General features: G+C 57.0%; 8 protein-coding genes across 8 annotated transcripts; 5 read left to right on the top strand and 3 right to left on the bottom strand.

Annotated features, from left to right (window-relative positions):
* The first annotated feature begins 116 nt into the window (after positions 1 to 116).
* Positions 117 to 1,634, top strand: H310_00700 (hypothetical protein). Its single transcript, XM_008863571.1, has 8 exons — positions 117 to 149; positions 215 to 393; positions 440 to 584; positions 630 to 755; positions 807 to 1,000; positions 1,051 to 1,154; positions 1,219 to 1,272; positions 1,322 to 1,634. Exons 1-8 carry the CDS (start codon positions 125 to 127, stop codon positions 1,605 to 1,607), a joined length of 1,113 nt encoding a protein of 370 aa, XP_008861793.1. The 5' UTR covers positions 117 to 124; the 3' UTR covers positions 1,608 to 1,634.
* An 837-nt stretch (positions 1,635 to 2,471) lies between these two features.
* Positions 2,472 to 3,732, top strand: H310_00699 (hypothetical protein; the record flags this gene model as incomplete). Its single annotated transcript, XM_008863570.1, has 1 exon — positions 2,472 to 3,732. The coding sequence occupies one exon, from the start codon at positions 2,472 to 2,474 to the stop codon at positions 3,693 to 3,695; it is 1,224 nt and encodes a 407-aa protein (XP_008861792.1). The 3' UTR covers positions 3,696 to 3,732.
* Positions 3,733 to 3,889: 157 nt separating this feature from the next.
* Positions 3,890 to 4,657, top strand: H310_00698 (hypothetical protein; the record flags this gene model as incomplete). Its single annotated transcript, XM_008863569.1, has 3 exons — positions 3,890 to 4,042; positions 4,106 to 4,393; positions 4,454 to 4,657. 3 exons carry the CDS (start codon positions 3,890 to 3,892, stop codon positions 4,655 to 4,657), a joined length of 645 nt encoding a protein of 214 aa, XP_008861791.1.
* Positions 4,658 to 4,691: 34 nt separating this feature from the next.
* H310_00697 (hypothetical protein) lies at positions 4,692 to 5,591 on the bottom strand (the record flags this gene model as incomplete). Its single annotated transcript, XM_008863568.1, has 8 exons — positions 4,692 to 4,779; positions 4,827 to 4,888; positions 4,942 to 4,982; positions 5,040 to 5,073; positions 5,117 to 5,382; positions 5,437 to 5,448; positions 5,516 to 5,526; positions 5,587 to 5,591. 8 exons carry the CDS (start codon positions 5,589 to 5,591, stop codon positions 4,692 to 4,694), a joined length of 519 nt encoding a protein of 172 aa, XP_008861790.1.
* Positions 5,592 to 5,995: 404 nt separating this feature from the next.
* Positions 5,996 to 7,700, top strand: H310_00696 (hypothetical protein; the record flags this gene model as incomplete). Its single annotated transcript, XM_008863567.1, has 2 exons — positions 5,996 to 7,319; positions 7,372 to 7,700. The coding sequence occupies 2 exons, from the start codon at positions 5,996 to 5,998 to the stop codon at positions 7,698 to 7,700; spliced, it is 1,653 nt and encodes a 550-aa protein (XP_008861789.1).
* Positions 7,701 to 7,832: 132 nt separating this feature from the next.
* H310_00695 (GTP-binding protein TypA/BipA) lies at positions 7,833 to 10,447 on the bottom strand (the record flags this gene model as incomplete). Its single annotated transcript, XM_008863566.1, has 11 exons — positions 7,833 to 7,973; positions 8,042 to 8,151; positions 8,195 to 8,296; positions 8,354 to 8,413; positions 8,455 to 8,580; positions 8,639 to 8,698; positions 8,750 to 8,924; positions 8,980 to 9,089; positions 9,135 to 9,340; positions 9,385 to 9,560; positions 9,609 to 10,447. The coding sequence occupies 11 exons, from the start codon at positions 10,445 to 10,447 to the stop codon at positions 7,931 to 7,933; spliced, it is 2,007 nt and encodes a 668-aa protein (XP_008861788.1). The 3' UTR covers positions 7,833 to 7,930.
* Positions 10,448 to 10,697: 250 nt separating this feature from the next.
* On the top strand, positions 10,698 to 15,721 carry H310_00694 (hypothetical protein; the record flags this gene model as incomplete). The annotated part of the gene is made up of 9 exons (XM_008863565.1): positions 10,698 to 10,994; positions 11,057 to 11,248; positions 11,314 to 11,441; positions 11,490 to 11,611; positions 11,678 to 11,733; positions 11,808 to 12,458; positions 12,511 to 15,078; positions 15,165 to 15,482; positions 15,530 to 15,721. 9 exons carry the CDS (start codon positions 10,698 to 10,700, stop codon positions 15,719 to 15,721), a joined length of 4,524 nt encoding a protein of 1,507 aa, XP_008861787.1.
* Positions 15,722 to 16,593, bottom strand: H310_00693 (V-type ATPase, C subunit). The gene is made up of 3 exons (XM_008863564.1): positions 16,532 to 16,593; positions 16,305 to 16,398; positions 15,722 to 16,258 (listed from the first exon to the last, which is right to left on the bottom strand). Exons 1-3 carry the CDS (start codon positions 16,563 to 16,565, stop codon positions 15,832 to 15,834), a joined length of 555 nt encoding a protein of 184 aa, XP_008861786.1. The 5' UTR covers positions 16,566 to 16,593; the 3' UTR covers positions 15,722 to 15,831.
* Between the last annotated feature and the right edge of the window lie 242 nt (positions 16,594 to 16,835).

Here is a 16,835-nt window from a genome sequence, read left to right as displayed (position 1 = left end):
AGTGACGGGCCGACCGTTGGGGTTGATGTGCATCCGTTTCACTCGCCGTTTCCGCGCAAGAACAAATGAATCTTTTCGCACACGGCGACGACCAAGCGGTTTTGCATTTTTCATTCGGACGAGCATGGGAGACGTGGTGCGTATAGCGGGTACGTGCCAAGAGGAGCAGCCATCGCTCACCCAACGGCGCACGAGTGTGACTATGGGGCTGTAGCGAACGGGCCAGTGGACCCACTGGAGCATGGCCCTCCCAAACGTGTCGGGCACATGGTCGAGAACGTCGGGGGCAACATTGCATCGTCCAAGAAGCGTGCGTCGTGGAAGTTTACGTTTGGCGAGTCGGACAAAGTGCACGAGGTTGTGCTGCTCCACTCGGTCATGTCGGCCAAGAAGGTGCCGATCCCATGCGCCACGCCTCCTTCATGACTCGCACACACAGGTGGTCGAGTACGACGGCCGCGAAAAGTACCACGTCGCCGCGATTTCGCCAGGAGACTGGTCCATCATCTTGATGCTGGAGCACCGAAACAGTGCGATCGAAGTGCGCATCAACGAATTCGAGTCCCCCGACATGCCGCGATACGGTACTCCACGACCGACTGCGTCGTGATTTCACTCGCATCCTTCAGACATGCTGATCGATCGCGTCCCGTACCGCAAGATGGACGTGTTTCGCCGCAACAACAAGAAGACTGCCAACACCTCCAACGGCAACACGTACCAACCTGCGACGAACGGAGGCCACAAGCAGCAGGGTATGCGTTTTTGTTGTACGCTTTCTCGTGACGGCATCTTACTGCACGCAGGGGGATACCACCACTGGGGACCGGGCGATCCCGCGAGCGACATTGACGACGACAACGCCCCCGTCGTACCCCTCGACAAGGCGATTCCGACCAAGAAGACAGCCCCTCCGCCTGAAATCAACCTGATTGATACGTCGATCCCGGACGTCGTCTCCGTGCCCGCGCCTTCCGTCGTGTTCGATCCTCTCGTGACGGCAAGGCTTGTCCTCTACTCGACGACAGGAGCGTGACCTGAATCGCTTAGGGCCCCACCTCATTGGGGTTCCCCACACAAGTTGCGTCCCCTGTCACCTTGAACGGCATCTTGTATGACCAGCCACCGCTGCAAGCACAACCACAGCAACGAACGTAAGCGTTCGTGTCGAAGCAAATTGAATTGGTTTGGGGCCTGAGGACGAGTGTTGGGAGGTAGATTTGCCCCGCCTCCTCCAGCATTTGATCCGTTTGCAAGTTTGGACCAGCCCAAGTACGACCCGCGAACAACAACATCACAATGTAACTCTGCCATACGCTAGGCAACCGGGAGGACATGTCCCCCCGCAGCCACAAACGACATATCGTGGCTACCCAGCGCAACCACCTCAGCAGTTCCATGGCCACTACGGCTCCCCACAGGCGCCTCCATACCCCGCCTACAACAACTTCCAGCAGCAGCCCCAGCAGTTTTACAATCATGGCGTCCACCAGCAACACATGAACATCTCAGCCATGGTGAACCCAATACAAGGGCAACACGGCATTCAGGCGAAGAAGCCGGCAGGGCATGACATCAACATTAACCCGTTTGCAGGCATGCGTTAAGGACGAAAAGCTCAAATCATAAACGGACTGACTTGTTGGGTGATGGAGGAAAGGGGTGGTCGGGGGGACGGCAAGGGAGAGTTCGAGGGGACCGGGGGGATGGATCTGAACGGAAGATGGACGTTCTAGTGAGCACATCGAAACGAAAACGTCGCCCCCCTTTCGTTGGCGAGTCTACTACGAAAGCTGTGTGGTGTGCACGACACTTCAGACATCGTGCTTCAAGCCCGCGGGACACCACATCGACTTCGCGCATACGCGTGTAATGGTACGACATGACTCTACACATAAACTTACCTACTCGACAACCTACAGCAAATAGTTTCGTGGTTCGCTTGCCTGGACGAGACATGCGACCACGAGGTTTTAAGTCTCGTGGGCTTGGGGCTGCAACTTCGCCATATCAATCAGGATAGCCGTTGAATCGATCCACCGACGTGTCGAGCCGAGATCGCGGCGAGGTAGCGTTCATGTCTTGGGGACCTGCTGCCCCCCCCCAGGAGACATCGCGAGCGGAGTAAAGGTTGGTCGGCCGGGGTGTGGTCCAAGGTTTCAGTGGATGAAGAGGTTACAAGTCGGAAGAAGCGAACAAGATTCACTTTTGTCCCTTTTAAGTCTCTAATTAGGATTGATAGTTCCATTCAAGTGGCTTTTGATCGGGATGCCTAGGGCCATCGTACTATGCACCAGACGTACAATACATCGTCGTTGCGTGTACAGCCCTTCGGCCGCAACGAGACAATTCACACATGTTACAACGCGACCGAGGCACATTTGGTTCCGCAGCGTGTTCCTTGCGCCGCGCAAGAAAGCTGGAACAGTCTGGTCAGTGTAGAATGGCCTCGCATAATTCATTATACCTCCATGTCGACGACGGAGACTGATGGCAACGCTGCGGACCTGCCACCCGCCATGGACACGTTCCGGAACTCGGAGATCGTGATCATGGAAGAATCGGACGCCAAAAACACAAACGCGTACATTGATGCGTTTCAGCGGCGGCGAAAGACCCGCATCGTTGCGATAGCGGCCGGTGCTCTTCTCGTGCTGGGTGTGGCGGTCGCTGTGATCTTGGGAGCAGACAATGCTGCAGGTAATGCCAACACCAGCAGCGACCAAAGTGGCAGCGTCCCCGCTGATGCCGCCGTCTCTACAAACAACGGCACAATCGTTGGTGGGATTGCCACGTACTTCACACACCCGACTCTGCCCCCAGACAACTCGACCGCCGCCATGGAACACGGCAACAATCCGGGCAGTGTCGACGACAGTTTGAGCAACGGCGAACAGCAAACTGACTCCAAGTCTGCCGATTCTTCGATCGATGCCTCCCGACCGCCCCCATCGACTACCAGTCTGGACAACCCGATCTCGACGACCCCCACACCTTCGTCTGCTGGGGTGAAAACGACACCCCCCGTTTCTACTGCAGTACCTCCAACCACGTCACCAGTTGTAACGAGCTCCCCAACGCCCGCCCCACCACGCCCAACGGCAGCCCCAACTCCGCCTCCTGTCCAGCCAACTACCCCCCCTACTCCACCGCCAACCCCCAGTACACCATCGCCTTCGCAGCCCACGCCACCACCTCCGCCAACTGGAAACGACCTCAAGGCGCAGATCGTCCGTCAAACATCCATCATTCGAGCTGGCCACGGCCTCGGACCAGTGAGATGGAATCAAGACTTGGCCGTGAAGATGCAAACGTGGGCAGACAGCTGTCCGCAAAGGTTCGGTGGCGGCCACGGCGGCCCCGCCGGCAACCAAAACTTGGCTGGGTTTGCCGAGTGCGGCAACAACTGCATGCACGTGCCTGGCCCTGCCCAAACGTGGTGGGAAAGCGAGGAAGAGCTTTGGGACTACGACACAAACCAGTCAAAGGACGGGAACTGGGTCACGACCGGCCACTTTCAAAACTCGCTCGACCCTGGCGTCACTGAAATCGCGTGTGGCTGGTCCACGTGCTTCAATCCCAACGTCAACAAACAAGACTCGCTCGTGTGGTGCAACTACCTCGGTGCCAACAACGGTCGCATCCCGCGCCCCAAGATCTCCAAGGCTCAAATCAAAGCCAACCTCATCGCGTAACGCAGTAGTTAACCAGCTTGAAACGGTGAGCTATGTTGGTCGATCAGTTAATTTCCATGGGCGACGACCCCGCGCACGGCGACGTGGCACTCCCGTTTGGCAGCCATGCCGACGACCCATGCCCCCCCATTCCCTTACACGAGACGACCGAAACCACGTCTGTGCATACAACCTTCGCACGACAGGATACATCCATGCGGCATCTTCGTCAGTTGGGCTCACGCTCGCCCAGCAAACTTCACCGCGATGCCGTGCAACGGCTCGAGCTGGCCGACCGAGCCCAGCAAGCATACTTTCTCGCGTACGAGCTCGAATGTGAAATGGCCGACTTGGTGGTGTGGACTGAAGTACGTCTGCCGCCATGTGACTTGTCTAGAAACGTCTCAAAGAATGTGGTGCGGGGGATTTAGGCCATGATCATTCCGCAGTCATGGCGCCTGGCCATTCGAAAACACTTGGCCCCACTCGTCCGGCGCATGAAGGTGCATGTGGCGCACTTGATTCAAGCGGAATCGCACCTCTTGCCACCATTTCATCCGCGAAATCTCGCGCAGTTCGAGGGGTTGCTCCAGCGTACCGAGGACATATCTGTCGTCTTGTATGACACGATGCAGGAGTGCAAACGCCGCGCGACCGACGGGGAACGAGTCGTGGCAGCGACGATGATCCAGCGCCACGTGCGACGTCACTTGCGGGCGGTACGATCACCCTCACATGGAGATGCTCTGACTGAGGCAACATGTTCCATGCTTTTGCAGAAAGGGTTCTACACAAAAATTGTCAAGCTCACGAGGCTGCAGCGCGGACTCATCCCGGGGCTCTTTGACGGCCTCAAAGGTGAAACCATCATGAGTATCACGGCAGACGCCATCACGCTGGAATATCCCAAAGCACTCAATCGGCCCTCGCCAGCCCAGAAGGATGGACGACCCAATGACAAGACAAATCACTCTACATGTTAACTCGACATGAACGAATGCATCTTCTTGGCAAGAGCTACGCTACTGCATGTGGCGCGTAGTGCTCGAGCACGAGCTGCTCCAAGTCCAACAAATGCTTGTCGTGGACATCAATGCTGCGCATGCTACACCCACCGCATCGTCAGGACGTCGGCATCTCACATGTTCGTACCATCGACAGAGGTTGAGAAAATACTCTACGTTGGGGCCGCTGGGACCCACTCGCGTCGCAATCTAGATGTCGCCCGTGACGTGAAATTGGCATCGACCTGACAAGTTCACAGTACTTCGTGCGCCAGCTCGGCCAAGGGTGCAGGGCCAAGAAAGTCTGAATTCCCAGGAAGCGCAATGAACACAAGGGCTCGGCGAATTTGATTGTCCGTACAATGGACGTCGACTTCAGCCCGATCGTAGCCAGCCTAGCAGAGCCTTGTCATGTACGCGAAAGGCCCGAGGTCGAACCTTTTCGCGATGGTCGAGCTGGGCCAGGATTTCAGGCACTTCCTCCTTCGGGACTCGATAAATGCGCCCCCATGTTCGAGGAACCTCTGACGCATGCGGATCCACGTCACGGAACTGCTTCAAGTCTTCCGCGCTAATGAGGGTCACAACGCGCCCCAATGCACCCGGCACACCGCGGTGGTCCGGGCTACCTTGCCAGAACCGACGGTGCCATCCGTCCACATATCCAAAGAACGAATCTTCGACGGGAAAGTCGGTCTTCCACACTACACTTGCACATGAGCCGCAACAACGTGATCTCGATCTTGCCACGTCCGTACCAATCGAGCCGTCTGTACACGCCGATGGCCAAGACAGGTCAGTTCACGTCACGAGCGGGTGATACAAGCATGTACTTACACCCAAAGATCCTACCGCACATCGTTAGCGCTTGAACGACAACTCCGCCCGGTGGAGTCGTGCGGCCTTACCACATCGATGCCAATCTGAAAGTGGAGTGTCATCCGGATAAATGGACCTGTGGGCATCTATGATTGGCTGATGAATCCCCAGATTCCACCAACCACATTGCAGGTTGGCATCGCGTTGGATGCCTCACCGTATGCGGGGATGGCACGTCCTCGGAGACGACATGGCAACTCGAGCCGTTTTTTGCGCTAGAGCCACAGCGTCTACTACGAGGCCTTCAGGATTTGCCGTCGCCCATGGCAAGAGGGAGCGCAAAGCGCGCGGTGATGTGGTGGACGTGGTGCATGCATTCTTTGAAACCGTGTCGGTTGTGAAACGCCACGAGACGTGGGAATCGCTGCACTTGGAGCTGCTCCATGCAGGATGGTACATACTCAAGCAGCGGACATCTCGGCGCCGCCAGACAGGAAAATGCCCCCACGCTCGCGTTGTGCTGCTCTTGGTCGATGGCAGCTCTTCTCGATCGCGCTGTCGTCGATATGGAGCACGCACTTTTTTGGGTGGCACGACCCTTCCTCGGTCGGCCACGAAGGCAGCCACATCCTCGGTCTTGGTATCGTCGTCGGCACGTATTGGTGCATGAACACGTGCTCGAATGCCATCTTCCAAGTCATCCAGTTCTCCGGCGGCGCGTACGGACTTGCACGGGTGTCCCTCGGGTTCTACACTGGATTCCTTGTCGCAACCACCGAATGGCTCGAGTATACAATGCAGATGACGCATGCAATGCTTCTCTTTTCCAACTTGGTCACTCAGATCGTTGTGATGACATCGACCATGTCGACGTTTACGTTGCAATTGATGTTGTGGCTTACTCTGACGTGTCTCGCTGTTGGTGTGCACACTGCCCCTCCCGCTGTTGGAATCCGCATTTTCCTTGTGGGAGGCCTTGCCGTGGTGCCTGTCATGGGAGCTCTACTTCTCTTTGTGGTTACAACATCAAGATCCTCTGCGCTGATGGCGGCCCCACTGACGCCCCCGAGGTTCATCGACGTGGTTCGACTACTTCCACACATGTGCTGGCATTTCATCGGAGTTGACAGCCTCCATCTGTGCTGCGACGACGTCGATGACTCCCAATGTGTCGTTCCACAAATCAAATCGGGCACCCTCGCTGTCGTGTCAGTATCCGCTATCGCCGGCCTGGCCTTTGCCATTGCATACTCCCCGATCCCCCCCAGCACTCCCCCAGGTATGGACGCCATGCTTACCATCTTTCCAGCCGCCCTGCTCGTGTTATCGTGGCTATTGAGCGCCTCTCGCGTACTCCTTGGCATGGCAGCTTCGCGCCTCGTCTTTCGGTGTCTCCGCAATCGAATGCTTCTCCATCGCGCACCCGTGTTGGCGCTGCTCGTGTGTGGTGTGGCTTCAATCACGTTTGCCACGTTCGCGTCGTTCGTGCCTTCGTTTCGCCCGTTAGACCTCGCCATCGCGTGTGCTCTCTTTCGTCAAATGGCTCAGTGCCTTGGATTCCTCTATCTCCACCGCATGTTCAAGCACTTGTCCGACTCGCTCCGAAGCTTGTGGAACGTCGCGCGTGCAGTTGCGGCATTCGTCGTGTGGCTCGGATCGTTTGTGTCGCTGCTGTGCCTTGCCCCCAACGGCAAGACTACTGCGCTTGTCATTGGTGTCCTTGTCAGCCTGGCGACCGTGTACTACTTCTTCCACGTCAAGGACGCACAGAAGTACTCGGACGCCGAGCGGAAGAGCCTCATGTTTGCCCACGTGATCTTATGTACGACCCTTTCAACCTTGCATCAAAAGATGGCCTGTATCACACTGTGTAGTCAACTACAACAAGACCAAGCAAATGCAGCGGCGGTGTCGGCGCGAATCGTTGGCGGCGCGCCGACAGTCCATGACGACGCCGTCAGTGCCGTCGATGCCCCCGCCGTCGTCGGCCAAGTCGATGCAAAAATACACGTTCCCCCCGGAGCCTGCACGGCGCGTTGTGGTCCTTTCCAGGCGCAACACGACTGTCGAGTCCAACTTTATCATCCGTGACGGCAAAGTCATTCCCATCCCTGCCACAGCAACCTCGCCTGCAAAGACGGCGGCCAACAACGAGCGGCGCAAGTCATCCGCGCACAGCATTGAATTGGCGACGCTGGAATGACGCTAGCGTAGATGCAGGCATCCATCCAGAAGCGGCATCTCTAGCAATTCGATCGCGACAACGTCGCAACGGGAATGCCACAAAGGTCGGAAAAAATGTCGCGCCGCCATCACGTCGCAGCAACGCTGTCCGGGAATCGAAGCGGGCTACCGGTCACAACCACATGGACGAGACCTCACCGGTTCCAGCTCTGTATTGTTACTCTAATAGGGTTGTTCCCCGCACGTTGTTTACTTGGCGCGCTTGCGGGCATTCGGGTCCAAGAAGCGCTTGCTACAATGGCCATTGTAAGAGGACATGGATCGTTGTCACGAACGACCGAGCGCATGAGGCACATGTACCGAATGCGAATCTGGGACGGCGACACGTCAATCATTTCGTCTTCGCCAATGTACGTGACGACATCTTCGAGGGACATTTGTCGGGCTGGCGACAGCCGCACGTTCTCGTCCTACGCGATGGCATGAGGGCGGACGGACAGGACAAAGGCATACGTTGCCAGCGGCACGCATGTTGGTGAGCTTCTTTTCTTTGGTCGGGTTGACTTCCAAATCGGTGGGTCGGGAATGCTCGCCAATGACCATGCCCGTGTACACCTACACGAAAGCGCGCGCGCGGCGTGAGCCATCAAACACGCCACGAGTTGTACTCACGTCCTCGCCGGGCTTCACAAACAACTCGCCGCGTTCTTCGAGCATGTTGAGCGCATACGTCTAGACGAGGTCAACCCCTCACGGCCGCAAGGATGTCGTACCGTGGTCTTTCCGTTGCACGACGCAATCAACTTGCCCTTGGACGGGACCGACGCTTGCCCTTGAAACTTTTCGTACCCGTAGAAGATCGAGTTGAGGATGCCGCTGCCGCGGGTGTCTGTCTTAATCTACACACGACGGCGAAAGAGATCGCACGTTTCCATGCAATATGATGTGCATGCGTACCTCACTGCGATACCCCATCAAGCAGCGACTTGGAATACGGAAGAGCAGGCGGACTTTGTCCTACACACCAGCGCATGAGAGCCAAGCCCCCAGGATGTCGTGCCGTTGTACTTGGATATCCTTGAATTCGACCAACTCGCCGCCGCGTGTGCTGAGCTTGTCGATGACGATGCCGGAAAAGTCTTGATCGACGTCGACCGTGACTTCTTCGACAGGTTCGAGCTTGTTGTTGGTTTCGGGATCGTGCTTGAACAGGACGCGGGGCGCCGACACGCACATCTCAAACCTATCGCCACCATCATCAGCATGACGTTGCTTGGGACAAACGTGCTCGAGCGTACCCTTCGCGGCGCATTTCTTCGATCAAGATGGCGAGTTGCAATTCGCCGCGACCGTGGACGTTGAATGCTTCCGAGGTTTCGCTGGCCGTGACTGAAATCGCCACGTTGTTCTACATCCGTGACGTCTCGGTTATTTCGCACGAAAACACTCGTACCTCCGTTTCGCGCATGAGCCGCTCCTTGATGTGTCCCGACGTCAAAAACTTGCCTTCCTTCCCCGCAATGGGACTGTCATTCACGCCAAACGTCATGGAAATGGTCGGCGGGTCCAGTTGCGGCGACGGAATCGACCGCACGACTTCAGGGTTTGCGATCGTGTCCGATACGTAAGCGTTGGCACCGGCCACCGTAATGATATCGCCTGCGATGGCATAAACACCCGCCCAACGACGCCACGAATCGTACCAGCTTCGGCCTCCGAGATTTCCGACTTGGTCGTGCCACGGGTGACAAACATCTTGGTCACTTTGCCAGATTCGAGTTTTTGGCCATCGCGGTTCACCACGTGGATGGCATCGCCGACCTTGACGCGACCCGTGTACACTCGGCCAGTGGCCAACCGACCGACGTACGGATCATGGCTGGAGAAAGAAGTCATCGCGATCATTCCGAGCGGTGAAAAAACTTACCCCAACATGGTCACGGCCATGGAAAACGGCGAGTCCATATCGGCTTCTGGTGCCGGGACGTACTCGACGATTTGGTCGAGCAGCGCCTTCATGGACGTGCGGTCTTCGCCTTCGTCTTCGAGAGAGTTCACTGCCCATCCTTGCTTGGCTGATGCGTACAAGACGGGGAATTCGAGCTGCTCGTCGTTCGCATCCAGCGCGACAAACATGTCGAAAAGCTCGTTCTCGACTTCGCCCCCCAACCGACTGGTTGGGCGATCGACCTTGTTGATGACAACCAGTGGCTTGAGCCCACGGTTCAAGGCTTTGGTCAACACAAACTTGGTTTGGGACATCGGGCCTTCCGTCGCGTCTACGACGAGCACGACGCCGTCCACCATGCTCAAGATGCGCTCGACTTCGCCGCCAAAGTCAGCGTGGCCGGGCGTGTCGACAATGTTGAGCACGCGTCCTTCGTACTCGACGCGCGTGCACTTGGACATGATCGTGATACCACGTTCTCGCTCCAAATCAATACTGTCCATGACTCGGTCCTCGCTCAGCATGTTTCCGCCGTGTTTGAGCAATTGGTCGACGAGTGTCGTTTTGCCGTGATCGACGTGGGCAACGATCGCAACGTTGCGAATGCGGTCATTGCGCGGCAGTGTGCTCATGTTCATGCAGTGCTGGGTAGCAGCTGGAGAGAAGAATCGTGGCGACGCATGCACACGAGTGCGGCCAAAGGCAAGCGACGACGCCGCCGCGCGACGAAGGAACATGGTTGCAATAACGTGTGCAAAGTGCAGCTCGTCCAACAAACCGACCGACGCCGTTTGATTGGTCCGCTCTCGAATCTGCATCGCAAGAGCCTAGGTAGTGTTCTTGTATCTCAAAATATAAACGACCATACACTTTATTTTCAAATAGGCATGCAAAAAAGTCGCACCCCGAAGGAATAACTAAAATGAATACAGGCAAGTTGAAGAAATCGACAGCAAAACAAGCGTATTGGCATCTCACCGTTTCTTGACGCATGAAACGGCACCATTCGGTGAAAGGTCACGTCGCGGACGGTCACGTCGACGGAGCGGAAGCGGGCGAGTCGGCGACATGTCGAGCCTACTCCTCAAGTGGCTCAATGAAGACGTGCAGCTATCGCAGCACGTCGAGTGCTTCGAGAGCGACTTTGCCAGTGGGTACTTGCTTGGCGAGATCTTGCATCGAAGTAACCAGCAGCACAACTTTTCCGACTTTGTCCCCAGCGAGACAGCCGACGCCAAGATCGTCAACTTTTCTCTGCTCGAGCCAACGATGCGAAGTCTCGGCATCAAGTTTGATGCAGTCACGGCCACGAATGTGATGAACCAGCAAGCAGGGGTGGCCGCCAAACTCTTGTACCAAATCAAGGTTGGGCGATATGCTTTCTTTTGCGCTTGGAGCGATCGTCACGAGAGTCTCTGGGATTCTAGACGGCTGTAGAGCGTGTACGACGGTCCGGCACGATATCAAACCGACCACACGTCGCCGGAGGCGTGCTCCCAATTCACAACATCCCGTCCCGCTTGCCAAAACATGCGTATGACCAAGGGCAGCACAGGTCCTTCGAGCACACCATTCGCGTCCACGTCAAAGCTGTCGAGGTCCTGGCGCAGGAAAAGTACGTACTTCGTGACTTGTTTCAATTCAGCGAAGCCGTTGCCCACAATGGCATAGAGCGGCTAAAGAGTCCCAAACCGCAAACGCCGCCGCGATAGCTCAAGCCAAAGCCGACTACATCGATGAGCTGGTTGCAACTCGGCAGCAACGGCTCCACTTGACCAAGATACAGCGCGAATTCACTCAGGTTCATCGCTTGTCGTGCAGAGATCTTGTTTGCTGATCGTTTGCACTCCAGAGTGCGAGTGAGGGCGAGACGGAAGCGTGGACAGCCGCTCAAGCAAAGCGCATGGAACGCGAGCATCGCAAAGCCCGCTACGACAACTTCGTCGCCCAGAGGCAAGCATCCAAGCGAGTACGTGTTAGCCGTTTATCTCTTGGTAGTTCATCTCGTTCGTTCTCAACCTGTTTATGGAGTTAGGCCCGCGATGAAGAGTCGGCTCGGACGCAAGTGGACACCGGAATCAACACCTTTGAGGCGGTAGGATGCGTTGCCCACGCGTGATGCTTCATGAATTTTCACACAAGGCTCATCCTGGCAACATCGACGATGGTGCGCCAAAGCGAAGAGGAATATCCAAGCGAATGCCCAAACAAATTTCGATCGGCTATGGCATTCGGTCGCTGTCGTCCGTGTACGCTAAAATCGACGTGGATGTTCCGGACCACCCATTGAATCAAGTGCTTTTCAAAAACGGCGACGGCGATACAGGCATGCCGGCGGAGAAGCAGCTCCACGTCGACTTGGCGCGCCAGAAACGACTCCAACGAGAAGTTCGATGCGACCTAGCAGGTAAACGTCGCGCCAAGTTCGTCAAACTTTGCGACACCCGCCAACGCCAGCGCTCCGAGAAACTGGACTTGAATCGCCTCGAAGCGACCTTGCTTCGGTCGACAACGTCCGAGTTGGCCGTGGAATCCACTCGTCGCAACGTCCTGACCTACATGGACGTGGTCGTGGCGAATCGAGAGTACCGAGAAAGCAAGTACGCCAAGCGGCGCAAGCGCGATGAGCTCGAAGCGATCACGCGCGATGCATCCGCCTACGGCATGATCCACCATCGATATACCGACGCCGTGTTGGCGCAGAACGAGCGGTACGATCGGCTGTCTCTGGCAGTCATCGCAGCGACGTCCAAACAGCATCACGTGTTGTGTGCCCAAGTGCTCGATCGGGTCCTCGACGTCGTGCATGAAGCTGCCACGTACCGCACGGTATCGCCCATGCATGCGACCGAATCGATAGCGTACTCAACTTCAATCGTAGACTTCGACGTGGATTGCGCCACCGGACGAGTTCCTTCCCGACGTGGCATGGGACGAGTACAAAGCGTTCTTTGTCCACGCGACGGACACTGAGTTTGCGCAATGGCACGGTGCCGCCTTTCATGCGAGATTGGATGGCCACGAATACTTGCAGCATGTGGAGGGCACACGAATGACAGCGATCGCATCCGTCGCGTCGACGCCCCCAGACAGCTTGGCCCTGTCACTTGCGGGCGCGCCACCTTTTAGCTGTGGCCATCTCGCTGCGCCGCATGTCCTTGGCGAGATCGTCAAGTACGCACGTGTGCTGACGGACCCCCTCCCGCTTCCGCCGCCAAAGCCCGATCTACCGTCGTTTTCACTCAAGATTGTGCTGCTCGGGAAGCCGTTCTCCGGACGTAAAACACTCAGCAAACGATTGTGCGCCGCGTACAACCTCGCATCGCTGTCCGTTCACTCGTTGCTCGAGGCGGCGATCGCTCAAGAGACAGAACTCGGCCGGCGCGCGACGACGTTGTTGCAAGATGGGCTAGCCGTCCCCAACGACGTGTATATAGGGCTCTTGCACGAGGCATTGGTGGCCCTCGGAAAAGTGCATCCACCCGTGCAAGGGTGGGTCCTGGAGGACTTTGTTTGCGACGTCGATGAAGCGAGGGATCTTGTACGGCTCCTTGGTGGAGTGGTGCCGGGGGAGTTGCCGCGGACGCCGGCCGACCGCGAGTCGCTGTTGGCGCCGGGACAGCCGGACCCGCCGCTGCCGTCGACATTCTTCCAAGGCAAGTCGGGGCTCGACATGGTGTTCATGCTACCGATTCAGCGCACGATGTTGTATCGGCATTGCCTCGGCAAACTCATTGACCCTGTCACCCATGCGCAGTTTCACATTCGATCCAATCCGCCACCCGAGGACTCGACCGTGCGGTACCGTCTCCAGCTATGGAGCGACGGCATCATCGCGCCGGAGAACTTGTCCTTGCACGCTCAAAGCCATGACTCGACCGACGCAGACGTCCTGGCGTGGTTTCGCCAGTATGACGCTCTTCGCCATGTCGACAGCAAGTGCGCAGACATCGCGTCCACTATCTTCGATCACGTGGACCATTTCCTCGCAGATGCCGCTGCCGCTAAACATCAAGCCGAGCGGGCCGTCGAGTCGGCAGCAGCCATGGCGCTTGGCGCGGAAGAGTTTCGGACGAGGCAGTTGGTCACCCTGGACGCTGCAATCATCGCTGCCCAAGCGGACGATGCGGCAGCGACGGCCGCCGTCAAGGCAGCGGAAGACGCCAAGGCGAAAAAAGATGAACTGGCGGCACTGAAAGCCGCCGCCGACGCCGCCAAAACCGCCGTCGACCATGCCGTTTCCGCAGCCACGGCATTTCTCGCAAAGTTTGGACGCCCTCCGACGGTTGCCATGGCTCCGCCTTGCGTCGCCCCTGTGCAATCGCTTGCCGAGTACGTGGCATCGCTATGGGCGACGACAGAGCGAACGTATGAGTCCGTGCTGCAGCGGTGCTTTGCACGATTTCGTCGCATGCGCGACCTGGCGTCATCCCATTGTGTCCAAGTCGTGTCTTCGTTCTGTGCGTTCGTTCGCCGAGTCGACGCGCGGCAGTCCCTCGTGGATGAGTTCCAAGCGGACTTCAATGCTGTGATTGAAGATATGCGGTTCGATCCGGCAACGCAGGCCGAGCTCCACGTCCGCACGGACACCCTCCAGGACACCCTGTTGTCATTGATCGAGACGAAGGGGGCGGAGACAGCGATGGAACTGGGCCGGATGTTACAAGCTGACGGATGGAAGGACGTGTTGAGCCAGTCGGTGGTGCTCCTCGGGCAAATATGCCTTCAAGCCGAAGTTGATCGGTTTTTCGCATCCGTGGCGATTCTCGTCGACGCCATTCAAGGCCATGAACTTGGATTGGGCAAGCTAGTGGACGGAGACGCCACCGACCCGTCGAGCGCATTGCTGCCACCCATTCTCTTGGTCAAGGACCCACATGCCGAAGATGAAAAAGAGGCCAAGAAAGCTCCAAAGAAGGGGGTCGCGGCGACCGCGGCGGTCGTTGCTGCCGATGCAGAGGCACCGCCGACTCCCGAACACGACTTGACGGTTCTAGTGCAAAAAGCCATCGACGTTTGCAAAAAACTAGCCGGGCGATTTGTCAAGGCGGACGAGAAAGCGCCCGATGCCGGAACACCCGCCGCGCCGGCACAGGCGCCGACCAAAGAAGCCAAGGCCCATACCTCGAAGAGTAAAGCCGACTTGCACCACGACAAAAGTGGCGGGGGACTTCCCCCTGCGTACAAAGAGACTCTGGGGAGTGTCAACGCTATCCGAGCGCTTGTGTTCGAGCTTGCGTTGGTGCAAGCTCGGATTCAAGCCATTGCAACGATGACAGAGGCGACTCTCGGCAAAATCCACGGGGGGGTGGTGGCGTTGGAGGCCGACTTACAACAAGTGCTCGTGTCCAGGCTGGCGCGGGAGCGTGGGGCCGTCCAGAGTTTGATTGTAGGAGTTCGACACGCCATCGAAATGCACGTCGCGCTGCCGCACCGCTTGGTTGTTCATGTACGTTTTGAAATGTGCTCGACATGAATTGCCATCGATCGTCGCGAGCCTTGATGAATTGTTGCTGACCCTGTCGGTTCGACCAGACCACCGTCGTGGATCGGTACCCGCCCCACCGCCAGGAGCGCGAAGACACAGATGTGCGTCTGTCCAAGAGCTCTCGCATCATGGCGCCGCCGCCCGTGCCTCCATACCCCGTTGTCGAATACCTCGATAGACTGTACCTTTCCACCACCCAGCTCAACGCGCTCGTGGCGACGTTCAAGGACGTGGCGTTGGAGTCGACGGGGCGGCACGACTGCGTGCCGCGCTCGGTGTTTGTTCAAGTCTTTACGCGGCTGGCGTCGACGGCGACTCGATTGCCTTCTGCGTGGCACACGATGCATCTCGCGCAATACATGGAGGTGGGGGCGTCCTTGCTCTCGTCGCCGTCATGCTCGACTGTGCGTAGATGGCGTCCTACTTTGACAAGAACGAATCGGGACTCATCAAGCTGTTCCCGAACGTGATGCAGACCTTCCAGGCAAAGCACAAGGTTGACGACATGCTCAAGGCAATCAAGTTTGAGGCGGGAGCGGCGGTGGACGACACCCCCGCGCCGCTCCACGACGGGCATGGATTCACTTTTCAACGCGACAGATGATAGCACACATGTAAAAGGCCATTCAATTCATCGATTTAGCACACGGCGACGTTGTGCCATGCAGCGCGTGCGTTTTCAGAAGTAGTGGCAATGTCGGGTGGGCGGCACGTCTACTTGGGAAAGGCTGCGTTGTTCGACACAATGATGCCCACGATGACGCCGAAAATCCCCAACGCACTGGCGAAAATCTCGACAATGAGAATCTTCACGTACAAAGCGGCGTTCTGCGCATCCGCGAGCGCGCAACTGCTGCCGGCAATACCCACAGACACCCCGCTCGCAATGTTGGTCAAGCCGACGGCCAGACCCGACCCAAACACGGCGTACCCTGCAAAGAACATTTGGTCCATGCTCAAGACGGGGTCCGTCGGCAGTCGCACGGCTGGCACGTCCATCTTGTTGAGTAAAATGATCGAAATGATGACCCCGTAGATCGCGGTCGCTTCACAGAAAATGATCGACACCAAATTCTTCGTTCGGATCCGAGGGGCCTTGACGGATGCCCCGAGCAGTGACGACCCAGTCAGGAAGATCCCCCTATATCACAGTAAGGTCCGACCCATCGAAGGTAACGTGGACATACCAAGCGGCGCCGACCACAGAGAAACCAAGGCCCACGGCAATACCCAAACTACCCCAAGCGTAGGGAGAGATGTTGGTCAAGATGTCACCCCAACCTACACACGTACACGATCATCCACCTTAAACAACAACGAGGGCACGGCACAAGACTAGGATACATTTACGTCACTGCCCTTCTCGGCGAGCATCTTGACGACCCTCACAGCACCATCCAGCACGCATCCCTACCTTGATTGAACAGGGCGTCGGTGGCAATGCTCATCTTGGATGCTTTGGCTGTTTTATTCTCCTAAATGCAGAAAAGTGAAACACCGCGAGGGACTGGCGACGCGACAAAAATATACGGCGGATGTGGATTTGACGAAATTATAGCCAATAGAAAATCGCAATCGTTGAATAGCGTCATTTCATTAGATATAAACAGTTCCTTTTCGGACATGGCATGATTTCATTGGTATTTATTGAGATATAGCTTGATTGGATTAAAATAAGAACGAAAAGTCGTTATGATTGGTCTATTTTTTGGGCAAAC

The sequence above is a fragment of the Aphanomyces invadans genome, assembly GCF_000520115.1.
Source record: "Aphanomyces invadans strain NJM9701 unplaced genomic scaffold supercont1.1, whole genome shotgun sequence".
NCBI lineage: Eukaryota > Oomycota > Saprolegniomycetes > Saprolegniales > Verrucalvaceae > Aphanomyces > Aphanomyces invadans.
The sequence above is the reverse complement of the archived record's forward strand: the minus strand, read 5'-3'. Positions and strand labels throughout refer to the sequence as shown.

Coding starts and splice junctions, on each gene's coding strand:
- H310_00693 (XM_008863564.1), bottom strand. CDS start 16,565: ATGAGCATTGCCACCGACGCCCTGTTCAATCAAG. Junction 16,399..16,531: donor CGACGCCCTGTTCAATCAAG/GTAGGGATGCGT, acceptor GTACGTGTGTAG/GTTGGGGTGACATCTTGACC. Junction 16,259..16,304: donor TCTGTGGTCGGCGCCGCTTG/GTATGTCCACGT, acceptor ACTGTGATATAG/GGGGATCTTCCTGACTGGGT.
- H310_00700 (XM_008863571.1), top strand. CDS start 125: ATGGGAGACGTGGTGCGTATAGCGG. Junction 150..214: donor AGACGTGGTGCGTATAGCGG/GTACGTGCCAAG, acceptor ATGGGGCTGTAG/CGAACGGGCCAGTGGACCCA. Junction 394..439: donor CGGTCATGTCGGCCAAGAAG/GTGCCGATCCCA, acceptor TCGCACACACAG/GTGGTCGAGTACGACGGCCG.